This window comes from Limanda limanda, chromosome 16 (assembly GCF_963576545.1).
Source record: "Limanda limanda chromosome 16, fLimLim1.1, whole genome shotgun sequence".
Lineage (NCBI taxonomy): Eukaryota > Metazoa > Chordata > Actinopteri > Pleuronectiformes > Pleuronectidae > Limanda > Limanda limanda.
In genome coordinates, this window is record NC_083651.1 from 1,708,451 (window position 1) to 1,728,511 (window position 20,061).

General features: G+C 44.5%; 1 protein-coding gene across 4 annotated transcripts in view; it reads right to left on the minus strand.

Annotated features, from left to right (window-relative positions):
• Positions 1-1,878, minus strand: part of caska (calcium/calmodulin-dependent serine protein kinase a) — an 80,669-nt gene extending 78,791 nt beyond the window's left edge. For all 4 annotated transcript variants that reach the window (XM_061088266.1, XM_061088265.1, XM_061088263.1 and 1 more), the window contains exon 1: positions 1,129-1,878. In XM_061088266.1, the coding sequence (XP_060944249.1) occupies positions 1,129-1,187 (59 nt within the window). In that variant the 5' untranslated portion in view covers positions 1,188-1,878. The remainder of the gene's footprint in view (positions 1-1,128) is intronic.
• Positions 1,879-20,061: the final 18,183 nt, after the last annotated feature.

Sequence of the window (20,061 nt, forward strand, 5' to 3'; positions counted from 1 at the left end):
GTCTGTCAGAGGCAGGAACAGCTTTGTGTTTAATTGCTGTGGCTGCGTTTACTCGTTCCAGCTTTAACTCTGACCTGGTCAGAACCATCAGAGCCAAAGCCTGGTTCTGAAGAAGCAAACCCATTACAGAGGTACTGGTCTAGGTTTAGATTGGACTTGGTCCTGGTTAAGATTGGTAATGTGGCTCAGGTTAGGCTCCTGATGAGAATAGCTACATAAATGTGTGTTAAAAACTATAAGGATTATAAATAATATGGTGTTAAAATGGGAATAAGATGGAAAATACACATTTAATTATGATGATCAGCATCGGTTCTGTTATGTGTGTATATGGTGTGTGTTGGTGTATGTATGTGTATGTACATGTGTGAGCGTTAGGTGTGCGTTTGTGTGTATGTATAGATGTGTGTGTTATGTATGTATGTATGTGAATTTGTATGTCTGTGTGTATATGTGTATGTATGCATGTGTGTGTATGGTGTGTATATAAATATATATATGATATATATGTTTATGGTGTGTATGCGTGTATATATATGTGTATGGTGTGTATGTTGTGTACATGTGTGTGTATGTATGTTCATGTATGTATGCATGTGTGTGTATGGTGTGCATATATATATATATAAATGTTTACGGGTGTATATATGTGTATGATATGTGTATGTTGTGTACATTTGCGTGTACATGTGTGTGTACATGTATGTATGCATTTGTGTGTATGGTGTGCATGTATATATATATATATATATATATATAAATGTGTAAAGGGGGAATATATGTGTATGACATGTGTATATATACGTGTATTGTGTGAACATGTGTATGTACATGTGTGTGTACATGTGTGTGTTCATGTATGTATGCATGTGTGTGTGTGTGTGTATGGTGTGCATGTATATATATATATATATATATATATATATATATATATATATGTATGGGTGTATATATGTGTATGATATGTGTATATATACGTGCATTGTGTGTACATGTATATGTACATGTACATGTGTGTGTACATGTGTGTGTCTGTCGGGTGTTGTGACCCAGCTGGTTAAAGCCCCGGTGCCGGTCCCGGTTCGCCCCGGAGAAGCGGCCTGCTCTCCCCGCAGAGAGGACACTTACTTGCCGATGACCTCGCACAGCTCGTACACGTCTTCGAACAGAATGTCGTCGTCCGCCATGGTCCGACCCGGTGGGGGGGGGGATGGATCCCCGGAACCAGTGATCCCACACGGAGGATTCTGTCCCGATCTCCCGGTACCGGAGCCGGGCGGAGGCCACGGGCAGGCGGGCTGCAGCACCGAGGCTCCGGGCAGCGAGGCGGGCAGCGAGGCGCTCGGCTCTCCCGCAGAAACGAGTCTAAATCCCGGGCGATGCCTCCTGTAGTCGACCCCCCGCCCCCGGGAAGAAAGAGGCTGCGTCGCGGTGTGGTGAGCCCGGGATCAGTGATCCATTCCGGGGGAGTCCTCCGGTTCGGCCCCGCCTCTCCGCTCCGGTGTCAGCGGGGGAACCGAGCGGGCGTGACGGGGAATCAGGGACGTGTCCTCGGCTGCTGCTGCTGCTGCTCCTCGGCCGGCGGAGGGAGCGAGGTGTCCGGGCGGAGGGAGCGAGGCACCGGGCTCAGGCACCGGGCTGGTCCGGGTGCAGCGGCGGCTACACGGAGCCCAACACCCCGGGCAGGGCGACGAGCCGCCGGCTGGACTTCACGCTGTCCTCCCGGCTGGTAACCGACAGGACGGGGCTTCGCTCCGGGGAAAGCTCCGGTCTCCGGTTCTTCTCCTGCGGTTGATCGAACACTCTCCTGCGGGCAGTGGGTGGTTCGTTCCCCGGCCGCCGGACGTCTGTTCCCGCGGAGCCTCCAGAGAACCAGGCTCCTCCTCCTCCTCCTCACACGGGGCTTATGGACGCTGCTCCGCCGGCCTCCATTCCGGCTCCGCTCCCAGGATTCTGCTCTGAGGCCCACAGGCTGAGAGCCAAGATGGCGGCTGCAGAGCCACAGTTTCCTGAGGACTGGCGAAGTTTCCAGCCGGAAGCTGTGGATGAATGAAGAGAGAAATGTTTAAATTAACACGTTATATCAGCTGATGCTCACATATTAAAGACTTTAAAACACCACACTGTCACTGTGGATTTTTATTTTATGTATTTAACCATTTAAGATTAACATGAGATGAGATAAAGATCAATTAAATTTATGATAAAATAGAATAAGATAATCCTTTATGAGTCTCACATGGGAACATTTGCAATATTCCAGCAGCAAAAGTCACAAATAGGCCTCAGTGAGTAATAATAAGTAACATGCAATACCTTAAAGGTTCAGTGTGTGGAATATAGTGACATCTAGTGGTGAAGTGTCACGTTGCAGCTGAACACCCCTTCATATTCCATGGGCTCTACTGGGATAAAGACTTTGCCAGATAACTGCCTAATTAATGGTGAATAATTAAGCAGAGTGAGCAAACCCAAGATGATGAGCTTGTTCTTTTATTTATGATTATTAAACAAAAAGGGTTTGATGTCATTGAGCCTCAGAGCAGCTACTGCAGGTGGAGTTCTTCTTCCTGCACATTCTGCTGCGTATGGAGCACAGACATGTTTTATTTTGAACCTTTGTGAGATTTGTGGCCCTGCAGATTATGTGTGTGTGTGTGTGTCTGTGTGTGTGTCTGTGTCTGTGTGTGTGTGTGTGTGTGTGTGTGTCTGTGTGTGTTTGTGAAGAGGTGGGGATATTGTGACGTATTGAGCCAGAGGCAATTTGGCTTACGAATAAGAGAAATCAGGACATCTCAGAAAATCTTATCTCAAAGCAACACACCCTTCTAGACTCAGCAGTTGGTCCTGTGTGTGTGTGTGTGTGTGTGTGTGTGTGTGTGTGTGTGTGTGTGTGTGTGTGTGTGTGTGTGTGTGTATTTAATAGATGTTCTTATCCCTGTGTGGAATCACAACCAGATTAACTTTGAACTGTCTGTTGTAAACTGTGCAGCAGTAAGTGGATTTGAATCCACCTTTTGTATTTACTTCAGTTTGTGGATTAAAAACATGTGTGAAGATCTAAAAGGTTCAAAATAATCTTGAAATATTGACAACAATTTCTTTATTCTGGGCAATGATGGAAAAGTTGGTGCGTCATTAAATTAAAATTTGACAAAATGCATCTTCTGTAGTGTTTTTATAGCTTCTGAGTGAAACACAACCAGTTAATATAATAATAAGTATAATGGCAGTGAATGAACCGGCCTCCATGCAATGTGTACAACACACACATTTATTTCCATGTGAAAAATACTTATATTTACAAGTTGTGTGAGAAATTTACACCTCCACTTTATGCTTTGTGTTTTTGTGTAATCAAACTTGTTGCAATATGGAATGTTTACAACACACTCACAGTTTTCTGATGTGCAATATAATTAGATTTACAGTGTTACACATATTTGTCTATATTTGACCTATTTATATCTTTCATCTCTTTCTGTGTATTGTGAGCCAGATGCAATAAAACTTCCTTTAAAACTGTGTGATGTTAAGTTTTTAATGGCAACAAAAACTCAAAACTCTGAATGGAAACGTGTTTTAATTCACATTTTCTGTTTCAGGTTTTCAAGTTTTCCGGTCACAATTGGTGCAACAATTGATTTGGAATCTATCCAACGTGCGTGTTTGTGAAGCAGCTGTTTTTCTCCATTAAAAAAATATGTATTTACTCAAAGTTGCAACAAGCGTCAACACAGTGAACATGTATACAGTTCATTACAAACCTAGAGAAACTAGTTGTGTTTCTGGCCTCCTGATAAATGCACATAAATCCAACTTTCACATTCCTTTCTGGATTATCTGCATCAGTTAAAAAAATGCTGCTGAGCAGGTTTGTGTACACTCGGTTCAGTTTTAATCAAAGTTCATGCACACGAGTCTGAATGTTGGCAAACAGCTGGGAAGGAGAAGGAAGGAGAAGGAAGGGGAACAGGTTGAACTGGCCCAGGTAAGTGGGCGGGACCCAGTTGAGGACACATGGTGGAGGACACATGAGGACGTGAACTGAAACGACAGAAGACGAGGGAATAGAAAGTTAAACAGGAAACAAACAAGTTCCATGAAACATAAATACGTCCTGAACCGGTGAGGATAAAGTTCAGACACAGGTTCAGTTTACATCAGGGACTACAGACTGTAAATAAAGATGGAAGCAGCTCCACCTTCTCCAGTTTTACATAAACTAAGCTCAAATATGTCGGATACAGATAGATAGATAGATAGATAGATAGATAGATAGATAGATAGATAGATAGATAGATAGATAGATAGATAGATAGATAGATAGATAGATAGATAGATAGATAGATAGATAGATAGATAGATAGATAGATAGATAGATAGATAGATAGATAGATAGATAGATAGATAGATAGATAGATAGATAGATAGATAGATAGATAGATAGATAGATAGATAGATAGATAGATAGATAGATAGATAGATAGATAGATAGATAGATAGATAGATAGATAGATAGATAGATAGATAGATAGATAGATAGATAGATAGATAGATAGATAGATAGATAGATAGATAGATAGATAGATAGATAGATAGATAGATAGATAGATAGATAGATAGATAGATAGATAGATAGATAGATAGATAGATAGATAGATAGATAGATAGATAGATAGATAGATAGATAGATAGATAGATAGATAGATAGATAGATAGATAGATTACTTTATTCATCCCCGAAGGGAAATTAAGTCGTCATAGCAGCCGGTATATTTGAATACAATAAAATACAATACAATAGAATAAAATTAAAAATATTGAGGCAGAAAGAATAAAAAACAGAAGCACAAGATAAAATACAATAAAATAGGTAGATAAGGTGCAGTAAGTAAGTAAGAGCAGAAGTGGCCCATACACATTCTCGACCAATCAGGAGTCAGTATCATCTGTCAATCATGAGGCCTCAGCCCAAACATCACTGTTATGAGAACTACCTGAAATGACAGAAACCATCTGACAAACATTTATACTTTGATTTCTTAGTTTGGTCCATGTCCCATCTGCTAACATGGAGGAGGAGGGGTTCATGAGCTATACTGCAGCCAGCCACCAGGGGGCGATCAAGATTATTTGGCTTCTCTTCTGGGAGCCGTCATGTCGTCCATCTTTATTTACAGTCTATGGTGAGGACAAATATAACAAATGTATCCTTGTTAGGAACATGATATACATTAAACTATATTATATATCAATAGATCATTAAATATACCAATAGATAAATCCTGGAAGCTCATCAATAAACTACATAGACATATTGGAATATACCTCAGAGAACAATAGAAAACACATCAGGCTAATAGCTGTTATAATATTACTGGATGGAATAGATGCACCTCCGAGGATATGATCCAATATTCATTCTACGATATTATCCGTGAGTAGTTTGTTCCTGAAGAGAACCGAGTTCCAGTCCCGTCCTCAGAGCTCAGAGTGAAATCAAACATCATGTCTGTAGCTGAGGTTTCTCCAGATTCAGTAGAAACATCTGGATCTGCTCTGCACACGTTAACCAGCCCAGCTCCTCGTGTGTGATTCAGCACATCAGGAGACACAGGCCGGTGGAGACCTCTGTCCTGCAGAGTCTCAACCTGAGACCTTTGACCCTGAAACACATTCACCACACTGGTGAAACACTGTGAGACAACAACAGCACAATACCAAACACTGTCAAACTAAAAAATAAATATTTGTATCGGTCTATACATGTTATTGTTAATTTGCTGACTCTTGTAGGTCCTCATATTATTCTAGGCTGTGTATTTTCTAATTTTGTGAAATTTGTATTACTTACAATCTGTGGTAAGATAAATAATGTTAAAATTTATTGGGACAAGGATTAAACCTTTATTCTATGATTTAAATTTTGCAAGTTTTTTTGACTGTATTTATATATATGGCATTTATACTTAATTTTGAGAATTAAAAAAAATTGAAATATCTTTCTTGTCACTGTGGATTCTCACTATTGTTTGGCCAGTGTCGTTGTTGTGTAGTCGTGTTGTGTTGTTTTTGTGTTGATCCCTCAGAGTTCATCCTTCTTGAGGACGAGAGAAGACCTTCCTCCTCTACAGGTGTTGTTCCTTCACTGACCTGCAGGTCGTCAATATGATCGTCAGCGAGTCACTTCCTCTCAGTGTAGTTGAGACTAATTGTGTTGCACTTGTCCCCGGGGCACACAAACACACACACACAGGGTTATTATCAGGATAAGCTGGGTCCAGAGAAGAGGAGACGTGTCCTCGTGTGGACGCGTCTCCTCTAATGTTATTAACAAAGCAGAAATCAATGTGCGTTAACATGGGCTGGATCAATGGACTTCACGGGCCACAGGATGGATGAATAGTACGGGAAGGAAGGCCCAGGTGTGTGTGTGTGTGTGTGTGTGTGTGTGTGTGTGTGTGTGTGTGTGTGTGTGTGTTGGTGTGTTGTTGTTGTTTCAGTGTCGCTCTGCAGCACCGGCTCCTTCAAAATGAATATTTCACTTGAAAAACTGTCTCCTCTGGTGTTTGCTGGGTTTCCTGTGCAGCGATCTGTCCCCAGACGGGAGGGAGACAGACGCACGGACGGAGGCTAATGGACACACTTCTAATGGATTGTTGCTCCGAGCTGCAGAGGGAGGAGGAGGAAACACAATCATTCACCGCGTGGCTTCTTCCTCGAGGACAGACGAGCGTGAGGAACTCAGACACTCGCTGCTGCTGTGGGTTTACAGATGTTTACCTCAGTTAGAGAAGCTCTCTGCACTCACAAGCTGAAGATATGAACCTGTGTGACCTCTGGGTAAAAACTAGGGCTGGGCAACGGTTAAAAGTTTTAATCGCGATTAATCGCATGATTTCCCTGATTAATCACGATTAATCGCATTTGTATACGCAAAATCCAATAATGAATTAAAAAGGAGTGTATAGCGCAATTTTATTTTCAATGTTCTGCCATATGAACGGAAGTGCCACAACATTTGTTGTGCAAACACTTTTAACATCAGCATTTAATACAGTAGCAGTTAAATAGAATATTCAGTGTAAATCTCAACTTAACAATGTTATCAAAGCAAATACAAAGTTAAAGCTCAATGCCACTGCCAGGGCATTAATGTTATCCTCTTCGTTATGAAACATGTATCCTCCTCCCTGCGTCTAACGTAGTCTGTCGAAGCCTCGCTCCACTCGCTGTTTTGTTGAGTGATTTGCTGATATCAACTGTGTGTTTTGCATTCAGGTGATATTTTAGACTGGAAGTTCTCCGGTGATAAGAAAATTCAACTCGGCAGTGGCTACTAACTTTGGTTCTGTCGACTCCGCCGTCTGGAAGAACTTTAAAATGAAAATGGCCATGTAAAAGCTCCGTAGCCTTATCCATGGTTGTTTATCCGCCAATTATTTTCTTTTTTCCGGTTCCGCAGCAGTCAGCAACAGACTTTCACAAAATAAAAGCCTGACTTTCACAATAAAACAATAAATAATCAAACCTGAGTTAATGCGAGATAAAATAATTAATCGAGTTAACTCATCACTTGAGTTAACTCGATTAAAACGAGTAAACTTGCCCAGCCCTAGTAAAAACCTTTAGTGATAAGACGTCATAAATCAACTGTCTCCCTCTCTCCACTGGGCTGAAAGCAGAAGCATCATTTCTCTTGTGCTGCAGGGGACGAGGACACGGAGCAGATAGACTTTGTGGAGCTGAGCCGAGCCCTGGGTAGAGACACTGGAGGGATTCATGTGTTCGTACGTGTGATGTCTCTTCATCTTGTCCCTGCTGATCCTCAGGACTCCCTCTGATGGACGGATCCCCCGGGTGGAGACACGGAACATCAGGAACGTCCCTTGAGTGGCGTCCACGTGGAGGGTTCATGTCTTCAGGAAGCTGTAAATCCACAGTAAGTGATTTAAAGCACCAATCTGCTGGAGTGGTTTCATCTCCTGTGGAGCACCTGCAGCACATGGAGATAAACCACTGAGAGGATCCTCATGAGCTCGTCTCTGTGAACCAGCACCAGCCTGTGGTGATGTCACTCCTCAGCCCAGTGGGATCCTGGAGCTCCTCACACAGCTTCAGACGAGCTCATCACTTTCATCCCCTGTGATCTCAGCCTCAGGCCACGAGGACGCGTCTCCTGCAGCTCTCCACCGGCTCGGCTCCTTTCTTCTCACCGATTCCCATCACACTCCAACAGCTTCATTTCTCCTTCCTGTGTCTGGAGATACGTTTCTTAACCTCGAGAACGATGAGTTTCTCAAATCCAGGGAAACGTGGACTCGTTAACAGGTTTGTTTTACAGACAGAGACAGATTCACACAGGAACTGACAGGTTGGATCTTCACCAGGGTCAGTTTCTGTCTCAGGTCAGATTCTATTTCCATTTTTACAAATTAAGAAAATATAATGTCGAGAAATAAAGATTGAGAATAAGTTTAAACTTTAAAGAATTGGTGGAATAGTTCTTCAGATCAGTTTCAGTTACGGTCACAGGAAATTCTCTTTTAGCCATAACACTGTGGAAGTTGTTCTTTGTTTGCTCCTGTTTTAAATTGTAAAGCGTCCTTGAGTGACATGAAAGGCGCTGTGAAATAAAATGTATTATTATTATTATTATTAAATCTTTACAAAAAACTTTGGAAAGAACATCAACAGCAGTTTATATATCTGCTCGCGTTTCAACTTTATTTCTTAAAATGACAAATAGTTGTTCCACTGACTAAGTTCTACCTCTACCCTTCTATTGTCAATATTTCATCTTAATTGTCAAAATTATTTTTACCTTCACTCGTGAAGTTGAGTTTTCGTCCGCTTGTCTGTTACTTGGCGGGATTACACAAAAACCTCTGAGCCGATTAACATGAAACTTGTTATAAGAAGACGTCCGGGTCGGAAAAAAGAACTGAGGAACTGACATTTTCACACAGATTATTATCAGAGGAAACATCCATGAGTCTGATTCCTCTGAAACACGTGAGAGGAAACGTTTCTCGACCTTTTCACAGTTTCCCCAGAAATTAATTCATGGATCGTGGATTGAAGCTGTGTGGAATTTGGTGCAGTTTTATTTAATATACAGGAGTGTTGGGCCTTAGGTATGAGCTCTACTGACAGACATGACACACACACACACTGACACACACACACTGACCCACACACACACACTCACTCTGAAACGACAGGGCGGTCAATCACGGAGCTGAGAGCATGAACAACAGGGATTCAGGTCAGCGGTGGAAACAGAGCAGCTCAGGAGATTCTCTCTGAAACATGCGAACCCGTTCTGCCTTCACAGAGGAGGAAGCAGAGAGTGAGGATTGGATTCGGTTTCCGTTGGTGTGTGAGCACCGCAGTGACATCATCTCCGAGCGCTGCGAGTGCTTTATCTCCTCGTCTTCCCCCTGAGACGAGAATGAGACTATTAAAAACCACACACATGCATGCACTCACAGCACAGTGCACACACACACACACACACACACACACACACACACACGTTCACCACAACCGCTGCCAAAATGTGGAGAGTGCTGTACATCTGCAGCGAGCTCACTGGGTCCGGGGGGGGGGGGGAAATCCACAGGGGTCCCACGCCAATAATTTCTAACCAATACAAATGGAGCTTCGGCTGCACGGGGGGGCATAGAGCTGATGCTCCGGTGACGACACAACACTCACACAACCGAGGAGGCACCAGCCAATCACATCAGGTCTCTGATCCAGCTGCTGAACCTGGATCCTCTGAACCTGGATCATCTGGAACATCTCTTTTCAAGTCTCTTTCTGCTGATGTGGTCAAAATGAACTGTGACAGTATCGCATCACAGTCACTCTTCAGGATGTGGACCCCGAATGGTTCAGGATGGTTCCACATTACCCACAATGCAACATGATACCGTTGTCTCGTGGTGACATGTGACCAGGTAAATGGTAAATGGTTTTGTATTTATTTAGCGCTTTTCTAGTCTGATGATGACCACTCAAAGATCTTTACAGTTTCACATTCACACATACATTCATACAGTGCATCTACTTCGGCATGCAGATGGTTCAGACTGGGGATCGAACCGCTGACCTTCAGGTTGGAGGACGACCACTCTACCCCTCAGCCACAGCCGCCCTCAAGGCACTGAGGTTAAAAAGCAAAAAACCCTGATGACGCTAAGACGCACAGGGAGTTTATGACACATGACACACGGAGCTTCTCCTTCCTGCTTCTCCTTCCTTTTCTCCATACTCATCACATCAGAGTAATTCATATCTCATCAGTACATGTTACTAACTTGACCCCTTTCCCGGAGTTTCTGTGCCTTAGCGCCCGCGGATGCAGGACCACAGCTGTGGCCGCACCATGGATTATGATTGTGGATCGCGTGTCGGAGGTCGCAATGGTGGATCCAGTTCGGTGGATTCTGTGCCGGCTGATCGTCGTTGTAATGGAGGATCCTTTGTCGCGTTGACATCTGATGATGAGGGACCACGACCGAGGCGGCAGCTGATGACGGATTCTAACTGGAGCCAGTGGACAATGACTGTGGACTATAGTGGATCAGGTCCTGATGCTGGATCCTGATCCTGCTGCTGACCAGAGACTATGATGCAGCAGGACTGCTTCACATACAGTATTGAGGTTATCCTTCAACATGTTTCCCCTCATCGATGCTGCTGAAACCTTTCTCCTGATGATGTTCTCCTCTCCACATCTGTGTCACTTGTGTCCGTCCTGGGAGACGGATCCTCACATGTGTCTCTCTGAGGTTTCTACGTGTCTTCACCTGTTAAAAGGGTTTTTAGTAGTTTGTCCTGACTCTTGTTGAGGGTTGAGGACAGAGGATGTCTCACCATGTTAAAGCTCTATGAGACAAACTGTGATTTGTGAATATGGGCTATACAAATAAAACTTGATTGATTGACCTGCTGATGATCTTCCTGTCGTCCGTCCTCAGACTTCAGGTCGACACGCTGAGCGTTTTCTTTTGGGAGACTCGTCTTCTTCTTCTTCAGGGATTCACGGGCCTGGGGGGGTGAGGCTGGAGAGCAGCAATTAAACCACATCTCCGGCTCCTCCATCCTGTCTCCTCCTCCCTCATCCCCGACTCACACAACTACAGGTTGCTATGGAAACCACTCCCCTCCCCTCCTCCTCCTCCTCCTCCTCCTCCTCCTCAGCGAGTCGTGGTCGTCCTCTTTACTCTCGTTTACACCACATTCTTCTTCGGCTCTTCTTATCTCTTCATTAGCACCTGTCACCTTTGTTATAACCCCTCTCTGCTGCCGTGCACCCCCCCGTCTTCCTCCTCTTCCTCCTCTTCCTCCTCTTCCTCCTCTTCCTCCTCTCCTCTCCCCCCCACTCTCCGGGTCACTCCCTCTATCTGACTCTCTATCTGTCCTGCTGCCGGCAGCGTGAAACCAAATGTCAGGCCTGAGTTGGTTCTGAGAGCAATCACAGGGAAGGAAGGGGGGGGGAGTGGGGAGGGAGAGAGAGAGCAGGGGAGAGAGGGGGGAGGGAGAGAGGGTAGTAGAGATGGGGGGGGCACAGTTATGCAGGTGTGGAATTTTCTGGTACAGCGTAGTTACTCCTCCTGACCAGAGACTGTGAAGATGGAAGATGTGAAAGCTCCTAATAGCTCCCCCTGGTGGCCGGCTGCAGTATAAGTCATCGCCTCCTCCTCCGTGTTAGCAGCTGGGACATGTGGACCAAACTCTGTCACTGAAGTTTGGTTGTAATCAGCTGTGTGATTATATAAAAACAGGCTGACTCCTTATTGGTCGAGTGTGACCTTGTGACCTTGGGTCTGAGGTCGAGCACAGAACTCAGATCAATGATCTTCTTCATCTTCTCCTCTGGATCAACATCTATTCTCTCTCACATGAAGAGCTCAGCTTCAGCCGCCGTAGGTTGACGTATAAACACAGGAACCACAGCGCCCCCTACCAGGCTGGAGCTGTAATTACATACATCACTCCAGCGGATCAGAAGCGTTTCTGCTCAGTTTGAGAAGCTCTAGATCTCAGGAGCAGGTTGGACGTCAGATGTTTCTGTAGCTGAGTCGATGTTGATTCAAAGAAGAACATCGTGGTGTGGATGAAGTCACTTTAGCTTTAATATATTTCACACTGGAATCCCTTTCTGCACGGATCAGTGAATTAATACGTTTATTTCACACATCAGGGTTTTGCTCCAGGTAACTGAAGTGGGTTTGACTTTGAAATGTCTCGTTTGATTCAAAGAAACTGGAAATAAAAATGTTTTTGAATGAATTAACTTCATCTTCAGCTGTTTCATCTCGTTCTGGAAGAGAATATGAGACTGAAGGTTTTTAACTGTGTGGCTGTTTGTGATCAAACACTTTCCTCACGACCATAAGTTACATTTATTCAAGTTTTGGATCTTTAATAATTCTAAGTGACCTCGTTTCTAAACCTCCTCTTGTCTTCTTTTAGTGTCTTTATCTGGATGTGACTGCTGCTGGTTCCAAAGACATGAGGTCATTACCTCCCATGTTACACAGGGGGAGAGAGAGAGAGAGAGAGTGTGATAGAGAGAGGATGTAGTGCTGCTGGCTGCGGGCTGAGTGTGTGTGTGTGTGTGTGTGTGTGTGTGTGTGTGTGTGTGTGTGTGTGTGTGTGTGTGTGTGTGGAAGCTCCCTCTTGTCACAACAGTGAAACTAATGAGGGATTAATGGAATTTGGGGGAAAGTTTCCCAACAGGAAGAAAGTGAAAGTGTTTAGTAAAAGTCCAGAGAGGAGACGAGGTCATGAAGAGATTATCACGAGTCCTGCTCACAAACTCACACACAAATAGAACACACAAATAGAACACACAAATAGAACACGCACACATCATGCGTCCTGCAGCAGCCACACAGATTATAGCAACTTTCTGACATGTTACTGTTATCTTGAACGTGAGGAGTTTACACACATGAACATCAGATCGTCAAAGTCCAACTTCGGGGTTAAGTTCTGATTCAGTGGCCGTGAGTGACTTCCTGTCCAGTCGTCCAGGTCATGAGGTCCTCATTAAGACAGGAAGCGTCTTAACACACACGACACGTTACTCGAGACCATGACACAGACAGACACACAAACACACAAACACAACGGAACGCAGCAGGACTGAAGATACTGAAACAGCAAAAACCTGAAGATGAGAAGTTTACTTTAAAACACCAGATTTATCCTGATTATTGTCAATAAGCGATCGTACAACGCCTCAGTTTCCATCGTGTCTCCTCCCTCTCAGACCCCCCCCCCCCCTGCGTCCCCATTCCTTCCCTTTCACATTGCCCCCCCCCCCTCCAGGCCCCACCTGTGAGTCGGAGATAGAAGTTGAGGTCAGGCTCTCTCCTGCACATCACACGTGTCCAGTGGAGCGTGTGAACGGGGTCACGCCAAGGAGACGGGAAGCCGGAGCTGCCATGCGTGAACATGGAGGACAGGGGGGGGGGCGGGCGGTTCCAGAGGCCGTCTCCTCTGCATCAGGGAGGACAGGGGGGGGGGCGGGGGACATCTGAGTCTGACTCTCGTGATGTGTCTCTGCTCCAGATGCTGAAAGGACCGAGCACAGGGAGAGAGGACGTCCTGCTCCGGATTCAAGATCCCACAAACACATCATCATCTTCATCATCATCATCATCATCATCATCATCATCATCATCATCATCATCATCATCATCATCATCATCATCATCATCATCAGTGGTCACATGGTTCATAAAACACACAAGGAAACGCTCTCTGTGCTTCTCCAGCGTCTGAATTTAATCAACGAGCCGACGGACGCGTTTCACTTCGGTTTGTAATCGAGTTGAAATGAATCTGTCGCCCTCGGGGGGGCAGGTATCTGTAGAGGGTGTGTGTGTGTGTGTGTGTGTGTGTGTCACATGTATACCCTTATTGTGTTTTTATATTTCTAAGACATTGTAATCGTTGGGTTTGTGATCAGTTTGTAACATTTGGACCTTAACGAGATGATCTGTTTTCTTTACATTATTTCCTGTTTGTTGATCAGAAGCAGTCGACAGAAATAAGAAACCAGCCGAGGGAAAGGGTCCAGGTTTAATTTACAGTATATTAATTATACAGTACATTATATACATATTATACAGCAGATGATATGTTATTATAATCACACTGTAGCTGATGGGGGGGGTCAGGAGCAGGGGGGCGGGGGGGTGAGGTCAGGCAGGAACTCTTCTGAGCAGCAGAACAAACGACTCAACAGGGGATTTAAAATATATATTGGGAGAGCTGGCTGTAACCATGACAACCACCTCCCAGCTGATCATGTTTCCACGTTCAGAACATTTGTCCAAATATTCAGAGTGAAGGTGAGCGACAGGCTTCAGGCTCCTCCCACTTCTGATTTGAACTGGTTGTGATGATGAAACACGAGCTCAGGTTTTTCTCATCATGTTTCACAATTGAGTATTTGACCCAAAACAAAAAGGATTTATTAATCTGCAGAATAACGCCGTCCAATCAGAGCCCACCTGCCACGCTACATGTGTCTAGAGACAGTAGAAATATTCCTCTGTGCCATTTGGGTTATTAGAGATGTTGATGGAAATGACTCGAGATAAATTCAATTATAATAAACTACGTCTCTGAATGTGAAAACGCATCATTTCACAGAATCGTTTCACTGCAGAATCAAGTTATTAATTCATGTTAATGGAAATCACAGAGAAAACTTCAGATAAACACACTTCACTTTAGTAGAAGTACTGCAATTTAAGCTCTTCATTGAAAATAATCAGTATTTTATTATTTTAAGTGTTTGACGGTAAAAAGTACTGATGCTCTGACAATGTTATATTGTTATATATCATGTAAAATATGTAAAATAACTGTATATACAGCTGTAAAAAAATGAAATAAATAAAAGTACAGAAATTAAATATAAATGCACTCAGGATAAAGTGCAGAAAATAATAAGAATTTTAGTGTGAATATGAAAATAAATGCATCTCCAGATGATTAACATTTGGGACTAAAGGGTCAAGTCAAAAATTATATGAAAAACTTTTCCCCAATATCTCCACAAACAGAGAGTAAATCTAAAGCTGATATTGATCAAAGATCATGGAGGAGGAGGAGGTTTATGACCTGTACTGCAGTCAGCCACCAGGGGGAGATAGAGACGCTATGGCTTCACTTTCAGGAGTCGTCATGTCTTCCATCTTTATTCAGTCTGATCCTTTCGTTCTTCAGAAAACAAAACTCTGACTTTTATTAGACAACAAGACGTTTAAATTCAGCTTCAACAAACCTACACAATTCACTTTCAGGATTTTTCAGAGAGAGAGGGAGAGAGAGAGAGAGGAGGAGAGGGAGAGGGAGAGGGAGAGGGAGAGAGAGGAGGAAAGGGAGAGAGGAGGAGAGGGAGAGGGAGAGAGAGAGGGAGAGAGAGGAGGAAAGGGAGAGGGAAAGAGAGATGTAGGAGGAGAGAGAGAGGGAGGGAGAGAGAGGAAGAGAGGGAGAGGGAGAGAGAGAGGGATAGAGAGAGAGAGAGAGAGGGAGAGAGAGCGAGAGAGAGCGGGAGAGAGAGACAGAGAGAGAGAGAGGGAGAGAGAGAGAGAGAGAGAGAGAGAGAGAGAGAGAGAGAGAGAGAGAGAGAGAGAGAGAGAGAGGGAGAGGGAGAGAGAGGAAGAGAGGGAGAGGAGAGAGAGGAGAGAGGGAGAGGGGGAGGGAGAGAGGAGGAGAGGGAGAGGGAGAGAGAGGAGGAAAGGGAGAGAGGAGGAGAGGGAGAGAGAGAGAGAGAGAGAGAGAGAGAGGGAGAGAGAGAGGGAGAGAGAGGGAGAGGGAAAACTATTTCAGGTTCCAGGGCTTTTACTGCAGTCGTGTCACTCCAGGGATTAAAAACTACATCTCTCTCTCTCTCTCTCTCTCTCTCTCTCTCTCTCTCTCTCTCTCGTTTTATCAGCTTCTCTTCTCAGATCTGGAGTCCACGTCCACCAGGGGGCGTCGTAGCTCGGTGTCTCAGTGATGAGACGAAGATGAGACGAATGTTAACTGATGTATTTTTCTCATCGACTTCTATAGAAAGTCACTTATTTTAAAGCCAGTGGAGTCGCCCTCTGCTGGTCATTTGAGAGAATGCAGGTGTCTGGAACTTCCACATTAGCTTCACTTTCCTCCTCCTCCTCTGCTCCTCCTCTTCATCCTCCTCCTCCTCCTCCTCCTCCTCCTCCTCCTCCTCCTCCTCCTCCTCCTCCTCCTCCTCCTCCTCCTCTTCTTCTTCCTCCTCCTCCTCCTCCTCCTCCTCCTCCTCCTCCTCCTCCTCCTCCTCCTCCTCCTCCTCCTCCTCCTCTCACAGGTTGAGTGATGGTCACTGTCTCAGATGAAATCACCTCAGTGCTCCGTCATTCTGAAGCTAATGGTCCGACTCCAGCAGCGAGAAGATGGTGGATCATCAGACGAGGGGCGGAGCCTGTAGAGCAGCAGGGGCGGAGCCTGTAGAGCAGCAGGGGGCCAGACTGGAATCTCCTTCGTCTTCTACGTGTCCGGCTCCTCTTCTTCATCCTGAGATCTTTGTGTTCTTCCAGCTTCTCGTCACGTGTTAGAAACCAGGAGGCTGCAGGAGAAGATCCAGACACTGACTGAGACATGTGACACCAACATGATGAGCATGTCTGTACAGAGCAGATCTAGATCCTCTATCTCTGTGTTCTCCACCTCTACATTGATCCTGAAGCTTCTCTGTGGAAACCCACAAACAGAGAAACTGTTTGTTTCTGCAGCAGCTGTTGTTTTCAGGTAAAGTCGGCGCTGCACCTCAACACCTCAACACCCTGGGAACCCCCCCCCCCACACACACACACACACCCCACCAGCCCCCCCCACCCCCACCACCCCCTCACCTGCTGACAGGAAAACAATCTAACGCTGAGTCTGGGAGCGAGAACATTTAACGGGAGATTGCAGACGATTTCACCGTTGAGGGAACTTAGGGGGGCGTTGGGGGGCGTTGGGGGTGGAGTGGGGGGGGGGGGTGGAGGGAGGTTAGTGGTTGGGGGGGTGGTTGTCTAGGCCACAGCTCCGAGTCCCCGGCTCCCACAATGCATCTGAATCCAATCGACCGCCTGACGGATTGAGAGGCAAATTGACAGTGTCACATTTCATATCACACAGGGCAGTGTGTCTGTGTGTGTGTGTGTGTCTGTGTGTGTGTGTGTGTGTGTGTGTGTAGGGTGGGGGGTGAGCCTGTGTGCATGTCCGTGCACGCTCATTGGCACAGCTGAATGCAGATGTATTGACACCAACATGAAATGAAGACAAAAACGCAACCCCAGCATCATGCAGCTGCTCGTGTGCTGCAGCTACACAACCTGTGTGTGTTTGTGTGTGTGTGTGTGTGTGTGTGTGTGTGTGTGTGTGTGTGTGTGCACATGCTGATGGAGTCATGGTGGTTTACTGAAGTGCTGGCAGTGACTAATCCTGCTGTGTCAGTCTGGGTCTGACAGCAGTGATGACAGCAACATGTCGACCAGCAGAACCAGCGACAACATGATTAAACCCAGTTCAGGATTACACCCCCCACTCCTCTGTGTGTGTGTGTGTGTGTGAGTGTGTCTGTGTGTGTGTGTGTGTCTGTGTGTGTGTGTGTGTGTCTGTGTGTGTGTGCACGTTGCTCCTGCAGCAATCAGGGCGGAAACAAACCCAGAGTTTCTCAGACGACACCAGTTCATCTGCGCAGACGGTGGTTTTCTGCCCTCTAGTGGCCGCGCACACAACTGCAGGAGGTCACTGTATTTCACACTTTTTAGTAGAGGGGGGGCACAGTTATGCTTATGTTTATAGTCAGAATAAAAAAATTGAGATATTTCAAAGCTTAAACACAAACACATACACACACACATGCACGTCTACCTCAGTCATGTGTTTGATATTAATATTATTTATTTGTTTTCCTTTTTACATAATTATATTTCTGTTTTATTTACATTTAGATATGAATTTACGGTATTATCATTGCATTGAAAACTTATTAGTAGTAATAATATTAATATTTCATGTCTAAATGTTCTGTAAAAATAACTGTAGTAATATTTTTTCTTATGTCTCAAACTAATTTTTCCAAAGCATAAGAGGTCAGAGGAAACTTTGTGAAAGCTTGTTGCGTCATGTCTGATAAGTTTGTTTAGCTCTGACTTGTCGACCTTTGACCTTTCTGCATAAACTACGATCACTTTCCTGTTAATCACACAACAAACTCACAGACTTTTACTCTGAAATCTCTGGATTATTACACAAGGCTGAAATAAAAACCTCACACGGGAACGGTTTAATTCGAGGAAAAGATTTATTTCACATTTCTTTCTTGTTAAATATCACCAGCTTTGTTTGAGGAATCATAAACATCCACGAGACAGAGAAAGACACGAGGGACGGAGGTTCTGTTCTCTACGAGTTCTGTTCTTTTACGACTTCTTTACGATTTCTTTACGAGTTCTGTGGTTCAGGACGTCATCGCACAACAAGCAGAGACAGAGACACAATGCCAACACAAGACACACACACACACACACACACACAGTCACTGGAGATCAACAGTTTGACAAATTCAACAATCTGATCACAGACGACACAGTTTTGGCTAAAGACTGTAAATAAAAATAAAGATGGACGATATGACGGCCTCCAAACATGAAGCCAAAACTTCTGCACCGCCCCCTGGTGGCTGGCTGCATTACAAGCCCCGCCTCCTCTATGTTAGCAGGTGGGACATGGACCAAACTAACAAAACAAGTTGTGTTGACATGTTGAATAAATGTTTGTTAAAGATGGTTCTCTCATTTCAGGTCGTTCTTCAGAGTTTCTTATCAGTTTGGTTTTAATAATAATAAAACCGTTCTGAGACATGATGATTGACAGCTGAGACGTGGGGCTGCAGCACCCCCCACTGGTGAGAGACAGTCACTGCATGGTAAAAAAAGTTTTCTGTAATCGTTTAAAGAAACTTTCATTTTCTAAAGTCATTTTGAAAGTAGCATAGTATTTATTTTGTATGTTTTCTCTGAGAATATTTAGTGTATTTTGTGCGATGGTTGGACAATGTGGGCGGAGCCTCGATGCTGCAGCTCCACTAAACTCCACGACGTCAGCGTTTGCATCGCAGATATTTTAGCTTCATGTTTGTACTGGTAGAGGAAGTGGAGACGTGTCGTCCATCTTTATTCAGGTTGTGACGATACAACTCCGGTAAAACAGGTTTTTAAACCAGCAACCTGGTCGATCTGACCTCTGACCTCTAGTGCAGGCGGGACACGGAGGGGGAGGAGCAAAGGGCGGAGAGTGTCAGAGTCACACAGGCACTTGAGAGGAAACACGAAAAACACCACGACTTCTATTAAGGCACAACAGATTACACACAAACACCAACACACACACACACACACTAACAGACACACACATCTTTGGAACAGAGGATTCTCTCGAACACAGATGTAAAAACTCTCTAAGATTCAGATGATTGAGACTCAACGTGAGAACCAGTTCAAATTCTAACGAGGACAAAACCTAGTTTATCATATTATGATAATTTAACATTTGTTCGTCCATCAGCTGTAAAGTTTAGTGTAAAGTATTAATGTCTCTTTTCCATTTCTGACTCAAACTAGAAAGTAAAATAAGTTTAGTTTTATTAATTCTCTGTGTATTTGTCATCACTTCCTTCAGGTTGAGGAACGATCAGCTGTGAAGTGATTTTAACAGGAAGTGGATTTCATGGAGTCGCTCCAACATTAAAATACAAACACCTGCACAGGTCACTTCGGTTCACACGTCACAGATCTGCTCAGATTCACGCGGCTTCACTCGAACTCACTCTGATGTTTGTGGAGTTTTTACCGCAGCAGGACGAACGAGGATCTGATGACAAATCAACGTCCGACACAGTAAACGTGTTTTTAACAGTCGTCTGAAAACACAGACGATTCTCGAGTCTGAGATGAATCGGCTGCTGACGAGTTCACAATAAAAACAATACAAATAAAAACATCACTTCGTCTT